This window comes from Cryphonectria parasitica (assembly GCF_011745365.1).
Source record: "Cryphonectria parasitica EP155 unplaced genomic scaffold M406scaffold_9, whole genome shotgun sequence".
NCBI classification, from domain to species: domain Eukaryota; kingdom Fungi; phylum Ascomycota; class Sordariomycetes; order Diaporthales; family Cryphonectriaceae; genus Cryphonectria; species Cryphonectria parasitica.
Genome location: NW_024468917.1, coordinates 1,368,217 through 1,383,589, shown reverse-complemented (window position 1 = coordinate 1,383,589; position 15,373 = coordinate 1,368,217). Strand labels below are relative to the sequence as shown.

The following is a 15,373-nucleotide window of genomic DNA, read 5'->3' as shown; positions in this document are numbered from 1 at the left end:
GCAGAGCGAGCTGCCTCCGCCTCGCACCTTTGTGCCGGATCGAAAGCAACAAGACCTTCCCCATTAATTCTACCACACACACGCGAGGTCGCAGCTATCGATCAAGCCCGCCTGTCCGAGCTGTTGACAAAGATTCGGGGCCACGATCTGTACATTGTGACATACGTCGTCTTAACATAGTCGATTTTACCCTGAGGTTAGACGGGAGTAGGTGAACTTAAGCGCGGGCAGCTCGGCTGCAAGCCGCAGAGCTTAAGTGTGCCAAACGAGACATTACAACAAATGTTGGGGGGGGTTTTTGGGGGGGGGGTTTGGTTCTGAAGATTTTGAACAAATCCTCGATATTTCGTCGAAGTAGGCATTTTCTTTGTCAAAGTGTAATTCGGCCAATTCTGGACCTGAATCCTTTTCCTCAAAAACTACAAAAAATCACATTGCTCACGCCCGAAGAAGGCAGGGCGCCCGCTGTCTTTATCTCAAAGCGTCTCCGTACTGTGGACAGACTGTTGTTCCCCGAGAATTCATGCTCGTTGCCAGGGGATTTGTCCAGTCTGTTACCACCAAACGCCAGGGTATCATATAACTCAGTAAACCAGAACGCCACCTTCTTTCGCTTCGCTGTCCTAGGATGTTTAAGGGTCCGTGTCAATTCCAATACTTGGCTCCATCGCATCACGTTAAGGTATGGGTGCAAAAGCCAGCTCGCTGTGATCATCATGCTTGCTTTGACTCATCACCTCACCATTCCTTCTACATTGCAGAGAACCCGCCTTTGTGTGCTTGAGAGTCCCATGAGGTTTGGACCTTGATCCACGAGGTAGAAAATTCTCACTCCATGCAGGTTGTTTGCCATGATAGACTACTGTTCCTCGCAGCAACTTCGAGGCCTCTCTACTCGGGGCCAACATTGATGCGAATCCATTCACACCAAGTGTCAATGTTCTCGAAGAACATCAGCATGCGGGCCAGCCTCTCCTTGGTGTGCGCTGGGTTTGGCGATGATCCTGAGAGAGGGTTCCCTTCCTCATCAAGCACCTGTCCTTGATCGTCCACGACGTTTGTAGAATCGACTGTGACCACGCCGTTCACTCCGATATCGACAGTGACATCTGCGGGCCTTTCTCGGAAGGGAAACATGATTTGTAGCTTAGGGTTTGGTTGTGGGTGCGCGTTCAGCGTCACGTCGATTTTGACCGCGCTGCTGTCGAGATGGTCCGCGTCCGCCATTGCATTGTTCATGAAGGTATCGTATTCATCGGTTTTGGCAATCATCGTCAAAGTGTTGTTGTCATTTGCAGTTGCTGGACCGGCCGTGGACTTCTCAGCCTGGCCGCCAAAGGACTTGTCGAGCAGGTTCCGTAGGAAGGCGTACTGCCTTAGAATGGGCAGCATGTGGATCAGTTGTTGAGGATGAGAGAATGGCAGCTCGCTCAGGGTCTGGCCGTAAACAGGCTTATGTATGAACAGGCCGTTCTCGTGCGCTACCCGTTTGGAAGTGCCATCTTTCTGCCTCGTGTTGACGAACTTTTTCATCTTTACTGTGCGTGGCTCGCTAGGATTGTAGTGCCCAACAACAGGTAATATAAGATAGTCGAAGGTCTGCATGAATGCAGGATGGACCACAGGCGCCCCGGTGAATTGGTGGATGTCGCTCCAAACCGTAATGGGGAGGGTGACTGGCGGGTCAAGTATGGCCATGAACATGACTTCTGGCAGCCTTGGGCTCGTCAGCAGCAGCTCGTCGCCAGGCTTCTCGGGCAACACGACATCAGGCGGCTGCTGCCAGTTTAAATCAGGCAGCAGGCCCTCTGGCGCGGAGACTTCCACTTCATCTCCGATCCATTTATTCGAGACTCTCAGAGCGCCCTGGTAGACCATAGGATCCCTCCGGGCACAGCTCACCAAGATGGCCCAGTGCTTCGAGTCCTTGTACCAGCGCTCAGCTTTTGCTGGCGGTGGGACAAAGTATCGTTGATTGCGCCAATACTCCAATCGCAGGCCTACAAACCCTTTCTCGTGCATGAGAGGGCGACCGGTCCGCTCGCACATCGCAATGATGCGGAGGTGCTCATCGGGCTTTCCGTCGTACCTCGGCTCTTTGCGTAGCTGCTGAACATCCCAATCATGCACCTTCTGCAGACTCTCAAAAAGCCCTGCGATCGCGTCATATGTCAACAGGACCGCCCCCTTCTTTTCGTCGATGATGCTGAGCTTGTCAAGAGCTGCGAGCGTTTCGAGGTTATTTGCGAAGTTGTCGAGCTGTTTGGTCCAAGCCATCTGGCCTGGTGCCAGCTTCAGGTTCTCCAGCAGTATAGCCTCCGCCCGGGCCGTGTGCTTCAAGACATCTGGGCCTGAGTAAGCAAATTGAAGGTCGACTGTCCGCACCGCGTGGTCTTTGATGCCGATCTCCAAGGCGATTGTAGCTCCTGCTATAAGTAGTACCTTGTAAGGTTTTCGGTCTTCCCACATCGCATCCAGGGCATTATTCTTCACGAGCCTCTCTAGACCCTCTTCACTGACAACACCCTTCTTTTGCTGTACAGATGGTCATCGTCAGCGAGCCCGTCAGGTATATTTAAGACACGGCAGGATCGCCCTACCTTCAATATATGTGTGATCTCCTCCAGCTTCTTTTGCCTCTCCTCGTCTCCACTGGGCCGTGGTATGGTTATGCCACCTACACCCATACCCATGTTATCGAGTGATGCATCGAAGGTGCCCATGCCCAACATGCTGTTAAACGCTGCGGCAGAGGGGCTGTCGAAGTTCATGGGCGCCGATGCACTATTGCTAGACTGGCTGTTCACGCTATTGTTCACTGCCATCATGACGCCGGTCGCGGGCGACTTCTTAACCTGCTGCGGGGACGACTTAGGACCGTGAGGCGAGAAGGCTGCGTGGAGGTTCGAGTAGGGCGTCGAGGCAGATGCGCCCGGTGTCGCGGCGGCATACTGAGGCGTCTTGCCCTGCTGCGAGGGCGCATGTTTCATGGGCTGTGGGGTAGTCATCTTGATACGTCTGGCAATTACGCTTTGGATCAGGTTGGAGTCGAGGGCGGCGATACTGATTATTGGAGTCGGGCGAGGCTGACGATGGCTCGAGCTCGAAGCTCAACCCCGCCTAAGTGCTCTGGCTCTTTCGAGAGCCCGCCGTGTGGAAAATGGAGAGGGTTCAATCAATTTGCAGAAACTGAATGAATCTGATAAGGGCGTAGAGAAGGACCAGATGAGCGTCAATAAGCAGAAGTTCTGGAGAAAACCAGACTTATTAATGTAGGAACTTCTGCTGTATAGCAGCTTCCAGCAACAGAAACAAAGAAGTCCCGGCAGGCAGAGCAGGCCCCCCGGGTCGGCATGCCAGCCGGGAGCCTACAGCAGTTTTCAACAAACATGTGGGGGCAGCCAGAGCTTGCAGGCGGCTGGCTGCTCCAGTGAACTTCCACCCAAATCTCCCACCGTTTCAAGCATATTTACATGTTATGGCGCTACCAGCGTAATGGGTTGTCAGAAAGAAATTGAAGCTCACACAATGAAGCTGGCATCCCATTTTCTCCTCTCCCAGACAAGACCCAATGAACATCCAATGGACATCCAATTCTCCAGAAGGTCTTGTTGTTCATAATTCAGCAGCAGTCAATATTCTCATTCTTTATGGCACATAAGCTAAGAGGCCAGTTCGAGCGACCTGAGAAACAACAAAACCCAACAGGCTTCAAGGCCTCCAAGTTGCAACTTTCAGCTTCATGTCAGAGTGCTAACGCATCTACTAGAATTACCCCATGAGGCCTCGTTTTTTTTCTTCATCTTCAACCATCTCCCTCGTCAATGCTACAATTATTTAGACTTAGCTATGACTGCATGCCAAGCGACCCCAATGCCCTCGACTTATTGGCAGAGAGAAGGTACCAGTACATCTCTGCCATGATGCTACTTCTTCTCTAGTTGTAGAACAAGGTACTATACCCATGGACTGAGTGTTAAAATGAAGTAAAATGAAAATCAAAGTACCATTAGTAGGTTGTCCTCGTCTTGGCAGTTTGCTAAAGGGGAAAACGGCCCCGGGACGGAACCAAGATTCGCTTGAGGCTTCTCTTATTCGTGAAAGCCTGTTAAAGGCTTGGTCGTGGCGGTCTCACGTTGCCATGTGTGGATTACAAGTTTTTTTGCGACCCGAAGACTGATCACACGCCATGAACACTAGGGTCAAACACAAAAAAGCGAATACGCTGGCTGTCTGACCGCAAGTCCCAACTAGCCGTTTCGCTACCATTGAATGAGCATGGAGGGCAATTATAAACTCATTCATGCCAACCAACCCAGTCGAAGACACATAATTAGCACCCACCGCTCTATCTCGGCAGGGGTAGGTGCCATGGGTCCCTGATCAGAGCCTTGATGCCAGACGATGGTGTGAACGGGAAGAACGGTTCGCCCGGGAAAGTTGGAGGTGGCATTCATGATTCTCGCCCGCATGCGATGACGGTCACGAGGACCCCTAGGGACTTTACGAGCCTCAAACCGATGGTTCCAATCTCAAAGACCGCCTAGCGATCTGATAAGACCGGGGGGTTCATCTCAGCTCGGAACCCTAGGAACAACTTTATGCGCATGGCTGTGATAACCCCCTTCTACGGTGTTATTGCATTAGGCAAGGTCAGGATATTGTTGAATGCTGTTACTTGAGGTTCTTGTAACTCGGTGACGCCTAAGTAATTGTCGAATACTCTGGCCCAACTAGGCATGCATATTGAGCTCTTTCCCTTTCAGTCTTCTAATTGTGTATTTGATGATCCGGTTGATAATGGCATAAACTACAATGTATGCAGCGCTTGTGTAAATATGTGGATTTCAGAGTATTCAAAGTATAGCAAAGTGTACGTCATTGAAGCTCGCCTCGTAATTAATAGAAGTTTCAGGTCTGCAGGCGGTCAATAGCAGATATCAGCATGCATCTCACTTGTCTGGAACATGATTTGACGAATTTCTGTAATGCCCAGAATCTTCCAGCAACACTGAACCTACATTATAGGAGGCATGTAAATTGTTGAATTTATTTTAACAATCGGTAAAATGACAACTCACTTTCATACTGTAATGCTATCAATACGAGCTTTAGGGTGGTATATACCAGTGTCCAAAAGCGAGATCACAGATGAGCAACTGGAAGCCCTGGCTAGTCGGAACCCAGCGAGTCGCTCGATCCCGTCCGATCCGCCATCTCCACCACGCCCCGCGCATACACCCACTTACCATCACGTGAGCCACAATTCCAAAACAGGATGAAATATAAGCAACCTTGAAAAAACTGGCTCAACAAGCCACGGGCGCATGGTTTAGTGGTATAATACTCCCTTAGCATCTAGCAACATGGGAGTGGTCCTGGGTTCGATTCCCAGTGTGTCCAAAATTGGAGGTTTAAATCCTCGACCACCCTTTTTTTTTCTTCTTAAAACGTCCTCGCTGCTCGTTCAGATGGTTTGGACATAGACAACCTGAAACCAATCCCAGGCTCAAGCCTCGCCGCTTTTTTGCGAATACGCCGCGCAGATATGCAAACACACACGTGAGGTTTTGTACTCATCCGGATCAGCTCTACTTCCAGGTGTTCGACATCTGTCACAACTTTCCGCCAGAATTCGATTGATTGACACCCTAGCTTGACTTGGGTGCAAACTCAGCAAAGGACTGCGCTCTCTGCCCATCTAGGCCTGGGGACAGGTTGGTTCATTGGACATGTGTCAGCGCCACTTCGCTTTACGCCGGACGGAACTGCGTATATTCTTATTTATACACAGCACTTCGCAGGCAAAGAAATTAGGTGCATACTTGCACCCTGCCAGCGGATCAGGTTCGTCTCCTGTCCCATTATCCGGTTTCGGGCTCGGCCCTGTCTGTCCGTACTTATTCTACAAATGTCTAAGAAAGTACTTATACGGAGTGTATCTCAAGTATTCATCAGTCGTAAGCCTAAGACGCAGATTTAATTGGTGACACGCGAGCTTGTATTACTATAGAAATAATTTAATTTTTTTTTTTATAAAAAAGGTCTTACACAGCCGCCGCACATGCCATGAACCCGAGCCAAGATTTCTTTCGCAGTCTCGCCATTTTTGCTGCACGCGTTGTGAGATCGGCTGAGATGTGGGCAGCGAATCTCGGGAGACCACCCACACCAAGATCTCAGAAACCCGCCAGAAACTTCCGAGATGTGCATGCATGCCTTATTCTCTATTGCAACAACTGACGACGCTCGTGACCAAACCCCTTGTCTGTATTCCCCAGATTGATGGGGCTACTTCAGATCGATCTAGCGATGACGTTCCGTGTCGTCAGTGCTTGCTAGCATTGTGGAGAATGCCACAGTTGCCCCTGCATGTGGCTGGGGCTGCCGTCCCGCCCTTACCTTGCGCCACAGGATCGACATCGCCTCATACCTCAGAAACTTGCAATTAAGGCCCAGCTTTGTTCTCATAGTGACGACAGTCCAGTCATCCGTTACTCCTTTTGGTCATTCGCTTAGCTGATAATTCTTTCGAACATGATCCCCTTGGGCTTGTGAAGTACTTTCATTTTCAAATTAATCAAATGTAGGCAGCGGTAGACGGGAAAACGTCAAACATGGCAGCATGCGGTTTAGCGGTTTACATGGTGGCACGGCAGTAACGCTTGGACCTGAAGCTTATGGGGTCATCAACATCGTCATCCTATGCCGTGCTATCCCCGCAAAAAGGTGAGACGAGGCTTTTGGGCTCTTGTGTTTTTGTACTTGCAGGAGCTGTCCCAAAAAGTTGGCATTAGCTCTGCTTCTAGACAATTCTGTACAACAGTTGGACAGGAGAGGCAAGGCGTTGTTGAGTTGGAAGCTCTTTTCCTCAGTGATCATCCCAGGACGGCATTGACGATGATGCGTCACCTGCTGAGACAAGACCAATCAGGTTGTTCAGTTGTTCAGTTGCCAAGTGTATTGTTGCTGCCCTTGGTTTGTTTCCGGCAATTCCACAGTCGTAGGGACGGGACATCCCGACCTGATCAGGCCTCCAGTGTGACTTCCCTGGGCTTTGAGCTGCCCAGCTTGGTCCTAACTATGGAACCTCTACACAATAACAAAGCACGATGACGATGAGGGGTCACCCAAAGAAGCTTGTATCCATGTTCCTGGTTGGAAAGGGAGGGAGCCAGTCTGCTTAGCATGGGATTGTACCATCATGATGATGCAATACCTTCCAAGAAACACCACTTGGAGTGACCCAAAGATGTATAATATAAGACCAGTATTCTTCCCATTTATCTCACCACATGTCTTACCTTCTTCATCCTCAAACAACAACAACAACAACAACAACAACAACAACACAATCAATTTCAACCACCTTTGATACCCATCTCTCTTTGAGATACATATTGAAATAACTACCAACCACATTCCTCATCAATCACCTACCAAAACAATACCCAACATGTCTGGACTCGTCAACAAGGTCAAGGAGGCTCTCCACTCCGACAAGCACGCTGAGACTGGCACCCACAGCACTCACAACAACTACAACGAGCCAGAGGGCGCTCACGGACCTCATGGTTCCCGCGCGGCCAATGCCGCCGACCCACGTGTCGACTCTGACCGTGATCACCGTGCCGCCCCTCACCATCACGAGGCGGGCGTTGCCGGCGGCCACTATCAACCCACCGGCCACCACCAGCCTGGCGGCCACCACCAAGAGGGAGCTTACGGCGCCCACAACTCCCGCGTAGCTAACGCTGCCGACCCTCGTATCGACTCGGATCGTGACCACCGCGGAGCTCACCACGGCTACCAGGGTGGAGCTGGAGAGATTCCCGGAGGTGCAGGTGGCGTGACGGGATACAATGACCCCGTCGGCACCCACGGCGCCCACAACTCCCGCGTGGCAAACGCTGCCGACCCTCGCATCGACTCGGACCGCGACCACCGTGGCGCTCCCGGCGGTGCTGGCACCGCACACTATGGAAGCGGCCCTGGCCCTGCGGCCAACACTGCTGGCCCCCACCGCAGCGACGTGTTGAACAAGGCGGACCCCAGAGTTGACAGCGACCTGGACGGAAGCAAGACTTTCGGCGGAAACAGGACTGTGCAGTAAGTCACTGAGTAAAGTGCGGAGCGCAGTCCTGCACGGGGCTGCGAGGAGGGAGAAGGAGGGTGACCAGGGGCTAATGTACCGGATTTTTCTACTTCAGAGACCACGGTGCAACCCACAGGGACCCTCGGGATGCGGCTCAGGTACCTCCCTCTGTCTTGAGGCAACACGTTGGCGAGCCTGCAATTGAGCATGATGACCACGCTCACGGTCGGTCCGAGAGGCATCAGTCCATGTCTCACCAGGATGCGCACCGGGGGATTTAAGAGAAAGGCCTTTCTGGTTGAGGTTCCTGGAGTGTAATGATTAGCGTGACCTTTGTCTCTGTTAATTGTCAGAGAATAATTTTAACTCAATTCCTCGATGATGCTATCCCTGGGGGAAAAATGTTCCAGCAAAATTTCATCATTCATAAATGTAGTGTTTTGCAGGTGTGGATTGATTGAACATAGTATATGCGTGAAGAGCTCTTATGTCCATGTGACTTGGGTTCCCATCAAACTCTTGAAGGCACCATCAAGGGCTTTCCTTTTGCTGGCCTGTCCCTGTCGAGACTCCTCCGAAACATCATCCATCGCATCTTCCCCGTCATGACCCGGCAACCGCGGCATCCATGCGTGTATCTGCCCATCGGTACGGCCGCTGTAGACACCGCCAGCCGCGTTGGTGCCTCCAGCCACGATACCGCTGGAGCCACTGCCTTCGCATGCACCGGCACCACGCCAGACGAGACCGGTGATGCGGTTCCTGACGGAACGCTCCCCCGCGCGGCCGGTGGTTCTGACGCCTGCGATCTGGGAGCCGGGCGCTCGCAGGCGGGTGACGATCGTGCCCTCGTGCAGATCCATGACCAGAATCTCGGTCTCGTTGGGCCAGAACAGCAGCTCCTTCTTGGCGGGCGTCAGGCCCACCGGCGTGACGAACATGGGCACGCTGGCCAGCTGTCCGTTGCGGATGCTCGGGCCGAAGCTCGCAAGCGTGTTGGCGCTCGTCGCTGCGTCCCAGACGCGGATCCGCCGGTCGTGACCGGCAGACACAATGTATGCGCCGTCGTCGGTCCAGGTGAGACCATTGACGGGGCCCGCGTGCGCCTTGGCCGAGACGCGGACGCCACGGTCCCAGGGACTGTGGCTGTGGGGGCGGCCGCCGCCACCGCGCGAGAAGATGCCGAGGCTGTCTTCCTGGTCGAGGAGGCCGAGCAGGGCGCTGGCGCGGCGCACGTCCCAGATGCGCACGGCGCCGTCGAGCGTGCCGCTGGCGAGGACGTGCTCGTGGCGCGGCGACCACGCGAGGGACAGGACCGCCCCGCCACCCGAGATCTGGCCTGGCGGGACCAGAGTCTGCACCGCCGCGTTCGAGCGCAGATCCACGAGACGGACGGCCGGGTGCGCGGTGCCGCATGCGACCAGCAGATGTTGTGCGATGGGCGAGATGGCGTGCGTGTAGATCTTTGAGCCCATGTCCCACGTTCCTGACATGAGCACGGTACTCGTGTCCCATATCTTGAGTGTCTGGTCGTAGGAGCTCGAGAGGAAGGCGCCCGGGTCGCTCGGGAAGATCGAGAGGTGGGTGATGCCAAATTTGTGCGCCTTGGCCGTAGAGTCGGAGCGGTGGATCGTTGCAATGGGCTTGTAGGTGTGGGCGTTGTGCGGGTTGCCGCATTGCTCGAGGTCCCACAGCTTGATGGTCGCATCAGAGCCACCAGATATCAGTCTGAGGTGCAGTTTAGGCTGTCAGTAAGGGACTTTTGTATATCCAGAAAGCCAAGAATGTATGGGAACATGTGTGTGTGTGTGTGTGTGTGTGTGTGTGTGTGTGTGTGCTTGCATGTGTCATACATTCGTCCATCGAACCGCTCAAGGGCAAGTGCATTCACTCCAGCCTGGTGTGCCCACAGATCTTGACCTTGTTCATGATTTGCTGGTGCAGACCTCGAGATTCCTCGAGCAGTGCTGTCTGTTGTTGCTGATCCCTTGTGTCCACCATCAAATCGAAAGTGAGGTGCTGGTCGAAAGGATCGAACGAGCTTGGTGGTCTCTAGCTTAGCGAAGACATTTGGACCAAGGGCGCCCGTCGCCCTTTCAAAGAGAGATTTATCCATAGACTTTGATCATTGTGCTGCTTGCCTCCCATGTTCCGGGAATCGAGTCTGATCCTGGATGGAGTCAGGTTGTGTTGACTAGGGGAAGGAAGAGAGAGAGAGAGGGAGAGAGATTTGTTGTGGCAGACTAGGTTGATGATGATGTGAGATGCTTTGGAGTAGTGGTTGCGACGAGACCCCACGCTGTTCTAGGCAGACCATGAGGGGCCGATGGGGGGGGTCTTGGCGCATGTGCAGAGCTTCACAAAAGACCCCAAATTCCCCCAAAGCCTGCTGCTGTTTCCTCCAGACACAACCCCAGTTCTCAAGCTTCAACTTTCCTATGCGGGCCCCCCGCACAGCCAACTTTGCCACGCTTTCTGGCTTTTGAAGCCCTAGATGACTTCCTTAAACCGCCAGAAAGGCACCTATACTTATGGTGAGGATAGCACTGATGCATTCACTACCGATCATGAAACAGCGAGACGCAGGCAGGCAACAGTATTTGATGCAGTCGCAGGTATGTACATTGTACTGCCCTTAGAATTCCATCTTTCAGCCTGATGGTCCAACTCACTCGTCCACCACTGCCAACAACAACAGGTCGCGTCTCGCTCAAATTTGCCAAAGGCTCTGCCCTGAGTGGTAGCCGCAAGACGTCATCAGGTCATCATCAGCTTGCCGACCCCGTCCTGGCCCCCGAGGAGGTTCTGTTCGCCCGCAAGAACGCACCTCAGCGATATGCAGAAAAGGACACCTATCTCGCTCACGAAGACCTCGTCGACAACGGTCGCGACATTCTTCCCGAGAGCGATATGCTCAAGGCCGTTCACGCATACACAGGACACTTCTATGAAGCGATGGCACAACGCCATGAAAGAAAAGGCCGTGGGCACATCCGGCGTGTGGATGAGCGCAGCATGGACGAGACTGCTCTACTGGCGTTCGGCATACTGCTTGAAGAGGCTGCGAGGGACAGCCTGGGAAAGAGCGGGGATCTTGTGTTCACCGAGGGCGTGGAGAGTACACATGAGCAGCATGAGGAGGACACAAATGAGGAGGAGAATGCCCAGGGACAACAGCAGCAAGAGATTCGTGCACAGCGCCGTTCACAGCGCTGTTCAAACACGCCTATAAATTTTGAAGGCGAAGAAGAGTTCTGGAAGCGAAAGTACTCTAAAAGACGCAAGGTCCAGGATGAAGGAGGTTGAGAGATCAGTCGATTGCAGAAGATCTTACCCGCGAATGGAGATCGAGAGAGAGAGATAGAGAAAGCCTTGCCAGGCATGACGAACTGGGTCAAGGCCCGGAAGAAAACATAACTTGTCAAAGTTTGCTTTCTGCTTCTAGGACGACGTGGATCGATACCAGGATCGTGAGAGCTGGTGGGTATCTTCCCTACTTTCTCTTCCTTGTTTCCCCTTGCTGACCTGTACCCGATGGATGCTAGCAAGATCGGTTACATGCACGGCAATAGCCGATTACAACCTTCAAGCATCCCACTCATGCCGTAATATTTTCCACAAGTCGCAGCTGTCTATATGGGCGTGCCATTGCGATCAGACAATCGCAAGGGTGCCTTCTGGCCAGCCACATGGTAGGCAAGGATGCAGAGACCTTGCTAGCTGCAGCAGACAAGGCCCGTCTTCTCTGCAACACCAACGAGCAGCACATCAAATCGGCGGGGAGACTTATCACAGCAGCAGATTTCGAGGTACCTACTCAGGTATGATGTAGGTGTTACTGGTACAAGCATTTCGTGGTTTCCTCGAGTTGTTTGTCTTTTGTTATACTGCGCATGAACACACGAGTGGAGCCCTCCTCGTCATCCCCATGCCATTTGCTTCATGCAGTCAGGTTTTATTGACGACAACGACGTAATGATGATCATGACAAGGACAAGGCGTCTGAAGGCTGAGATTGGCGCCATGAACTGGGCCCGGTCAGATGGAATCGGAAAGTGTCAACCTCATATTCAATCTGCATCTTCAAGCAAGGTGCAACAGGTTGTAGACTTGACAGGTCGGGCGCATTCCATGGCTGTCTCTTGCAGAAGCCAGGCGTCTCCGTTGCGTCCTGAGATCCGATCTTGTGGGGGCAAAGGGGCTCAAACTACAATACCGCCGTTTGACTGCACAAGGATCGAAGCATCACCGACATCAATCTTGTACGCAAAGCATTATACATACCACGTTCTTGCATGCGTCCGAAAGAACCGCCTCGAGATATATACGCACGTAAGACGTTCCATATTCGTAGCCGCCCAGCTGCATCCGGCTCCTTCTACTACGCGAAGACTCTCCTTTGAGCGACGTGTCGTCACGAGAGCACAATTATGCAGGGAGAGAGATGCGTCCTGGTAGGCAGGCGGGGGTCTGCTGGAATGCAACCGCCACGCCCTATTCAATCTTCACCTGCCCTGGCTTGATACCCACACCTGTACATGACGCCACATGACGAGAAAAAAAGACGAGAACCGTGCAACTCCTTTAGCGGTAGCCAGCAGTGCCCGTATGTATTTGGTATCGCTCGGTGGACTCTTCAGGGCGCAGCGGTGCTACCACAGCATGCAGCAGCGCCAAATTATGGTCGCTGGCGCGTGAAGCATATTACATTGCGTGCTGTTCGACATCAGGATAGGCTGCAAAACATACAGAAGGAGGCGAATATCATAAATGATACCTGATAAACTAATGCCATCTGAATTTGGCGCATCCAATTATTTTCGCGCAGAAGCAAGCCGTACCGTATATGCTTGACATCGAGATGCCAGACACCTGCCTCTTTCGGGCCCAGGTCCAACACACCTCTTGTCTAGTCTTCTGCCCAGACCTCTCAAGAGCTTGTCTGTTTTTGCAATACATCATGACAAAGCCATCCTCCGAGGTGCTGGGCCAGCCATAACCAGTGGGTGGGAAGCGCGTGAAGGGGGGGGGGGCGGGGGAGGTATGTTGCACCACACGGCACCCGATGAGCGTCGGTCCGGGCCCCACGAGATGAAAGTGACAGCTCACAATCCCCAAGGCAAGCCAGTCGAGAGAAGGGCTTGGCCGTCCCGCTCTCGACCTGCGATTTCTCTCTCCTCTCCCCTCCAATTCATAGCCACGCGGCCGGCATTGACCCCGTCACGGACGAGAGAAAAAAAGCCAATGACCATGCTCGGCTTCTGCCCTCCCTTGCGACGAAGGGCGCCACTTGGCGTGCTGCAAAGGCTGCCGTGTCTCTTGCCGTCTTCTGTGCCGTCCTTGTGCGTAAATGTGTGTGTGTGTTGCGCATCTGAGACCTTGAATGGCGACGGTTGTTGGAAGATCTGAAATGAACGGAACCAAAGTGGGATGCGCGAAAAAAAGAACAGAGAGAAAACCAAAGCCGACTGGTATGCTGCAGGCCGCCTGAAACATCCATAGCCCCGCTACCGCCATTCATGTGACCACAGTTTTTCGACGTATCGATTCTGGAAAACCACCCCTCGTGGACGACGCCGAGTCGACTGTGCAACTGGGATCTTGGCAGGCTCCAGCTGACGATTGCCGAGATGCTAGGTGCGCATGCAACTAACGAGGTGACAAGAACGTGGGAAACTTTATCTTGTTGTCTTACACCTCCAAGGTTCCGAATGGCCCCCCAATGCTTGCGATACTAGGCCAGAACTTAACGGAGTCGAACGGCACCCGCTGTGGTGGCGTGTGTGGTGGTCCTTGGCTTTTTTCCCCCAGTCATACTGGCGGGCAGGAAAAGACAAAAAAGAACATTTTCATAAAAATCTTGCGATAGATACTCTTAGAATGTTGCGTGTATCATTATTTGCCGCCCCCTTATTCCACCAAACGACTCACAATCCCTACTTTCAGCTCAACATGAATGATGAATCAAGATGTGACTCTTTCACTAAGTCACGGCGGCTCCTTGAGGCACGGGAAAGAGGGGGCGAGGAAAATAGGATCCAGATCTCTGGGCTGGCTGCCACGCCCTCGGCAAGAGAACCCATTTCCCTGCCTCAGCACATCCTAGATTCAACCTCGGACAAGCTGCGGCAAAAGTGATTGTCCCCCTGGAAAACAACAAACTCTAATCTCTTTCCCCTCTCCTTGCATGCCCAACTTCGGATTCGGATGGTACGTTCGGGGGGGGAGGGACGGGGGGGGGCGGCTTGATCTACTACAACCAAAACAAACAAGAAAATTGCTCTCGACAAAGGGGGGGGGTAAGGAGGGGTTTCCGAAGTATCTGTACTTCAGTTGCCATCTTGAGGAAATATTCAGGGTCCTCGTTGGGCAGAGAGACACACACAAGCACGGGCGCACGCACGCACACGCACACACACAAAACAAAGCCCGCCGTTGCGCAGCCCATGTGCGCTGGGTACTTTGAAAGAAAGATTGATATGGACCAGCATTTGCTTGTGTCGTTGGGCACGAAGATCGACAAGGCTCGCCAGCCTGGGACATGATAAGCACCCACCGGCGCAGGAACTCAAAAATAGACGCGGCCACAATTCCATCCGTCACCCCTCCTCTGCCTCCTCCCCTCTTCTCCCCCCCCCTCCTCTTTTACCCTTAGATCCAGTTTTGAGTCCATCCCCCCCCCCTCTTGAGATGAATAAAAGGAGAACAGGGTCCCCCCCTCAGATAAGATCTCATAGCACTCGCACTTAGTTCACGTCACGTGCGTGGAAACCGAGCTCACGTACCGCGCTGCGTGTACATTACAGTTGGGATGAAAGATTAAGGCAGTGGCGGATAACGCGGCCATGCCATGGTGATGCACACGTATGCATGCGCACCGCCCCCTCCTCCCTTCCGAAGAAGAGTGAAGACACAGGCGGTGTGAAGTGCTGCTGCTGCTGCTGCTGCTGCTGCTGCTGCTATTACTATTGGACTGGGCTATCTCGGTGTTGTTTAAACAATACCTTGTTGGAGGTAACACCGACGCCTTTGAAACATGTCTCGTGCGATGTGCTTGTTCATGTTCATATTCTTTGTACTTTTTACTTTAAACCTTAAGCCCTTGGCAGATCGATTAATATGGACTGTTTGCGTTAGTGTTGGGCGCAGAAGAACACGAGAAAGTAAAGAATAAGGGCTGGTGGTGCGTGTGGTACACTACCTGTCGCAGCTTCTCGTCTGCAACCCAGCTTCCCTAAGGCGATTGCAGAAGCGACATGGTCAAACCTTTTTTTTCTT

General features: G+C 52.8%; 4 protein-coding genes and 1 non-coding gene across 5 annotated transcripts; 3 read left to right on the top strand and 2 right to left on the bottom strand.

Moving 5' to 3' along the window:
* Positions 1-891: 891 nt before the first annotated feature.
* On the bottom strand, positions 892-3,008 carry M406DRAFT_47604 (uncharacterized protein; the record flags this gene model as incomplete). Its single annotated transcript, XM_040924340.1, has 2 exons — positions 892-2,535; positions 2,601-3,008. 2 exons carry the CDS (start codon positions 3,006-3,008, stop codon positions 892-894), a joined length of 2,052 nt encoding a protein of 683 aa, XP_040771783.1.
* A 2,313-nt stretch (positions 3,009-5,321) lies between these two features.
* Positions 5,322-5,403, top strand: M406DRAFT_t113. Its single transcript has one exon. It is a non-coding gene; the product is annotated as a tRNA-Ala (tRNA).
* Positions 5,404-7,323: 1,920 nt separating this feature from the next.
* On the top strand, positions 7,324-8,544 carry M406DRAFT_358346 (uncharacterized protein). Its single transcript, XM_040923873.1, has 2 exons — positions 7,324-8,109; positions 8,211-8,544. Exons 1-2 carry the CDS (start codon positions 7,457-7,459, stop codon positions 8,374-8,376), a joined length of 819 nt encoding a protein of 272 aa, XP_040771782.1. The 5' UTR covers positions 7,324-7,456; the 3' UTR covers positions 8,377-8,544.
* A 36-nt stretch (positions 8,545-8,580) lies between these two features.
* Positions 8,581-10,211, bottom strand: M406DRAFT_268659 (WD40 repeat-like protein; the record flags this gene model as incomplete). The annotated part of the gene is made up of 2 exons (XM_040917956.1): positions 8,581-9,823; positions 9,949-10,211. 2 exons carry the CDS (start codon positions 10,209-10,211, stop codon positions 8,581-8,583), a joined length of 1,506 nt encoding a protein of 501 aa, XP_040771781.1.
* A 638-nt stretch (positions 10,212-10,849) lies between these two features.
* Positions 10,850-11,203, top strand: M406DRAFT_242766 (uncharacterized protein; the record flags this gene model as incomplete). Its single annotated transcript, XM_040916186.1, has 1 exon — positions 10,850-11,203. A coding segment is annotated over one exon (354 nt), but the record flags the coding sequence as incomplete, so codon positions are not given.
* Between the last annotated feature and the right edge of the window lie 4,170 nt (positions 11,204-15,373).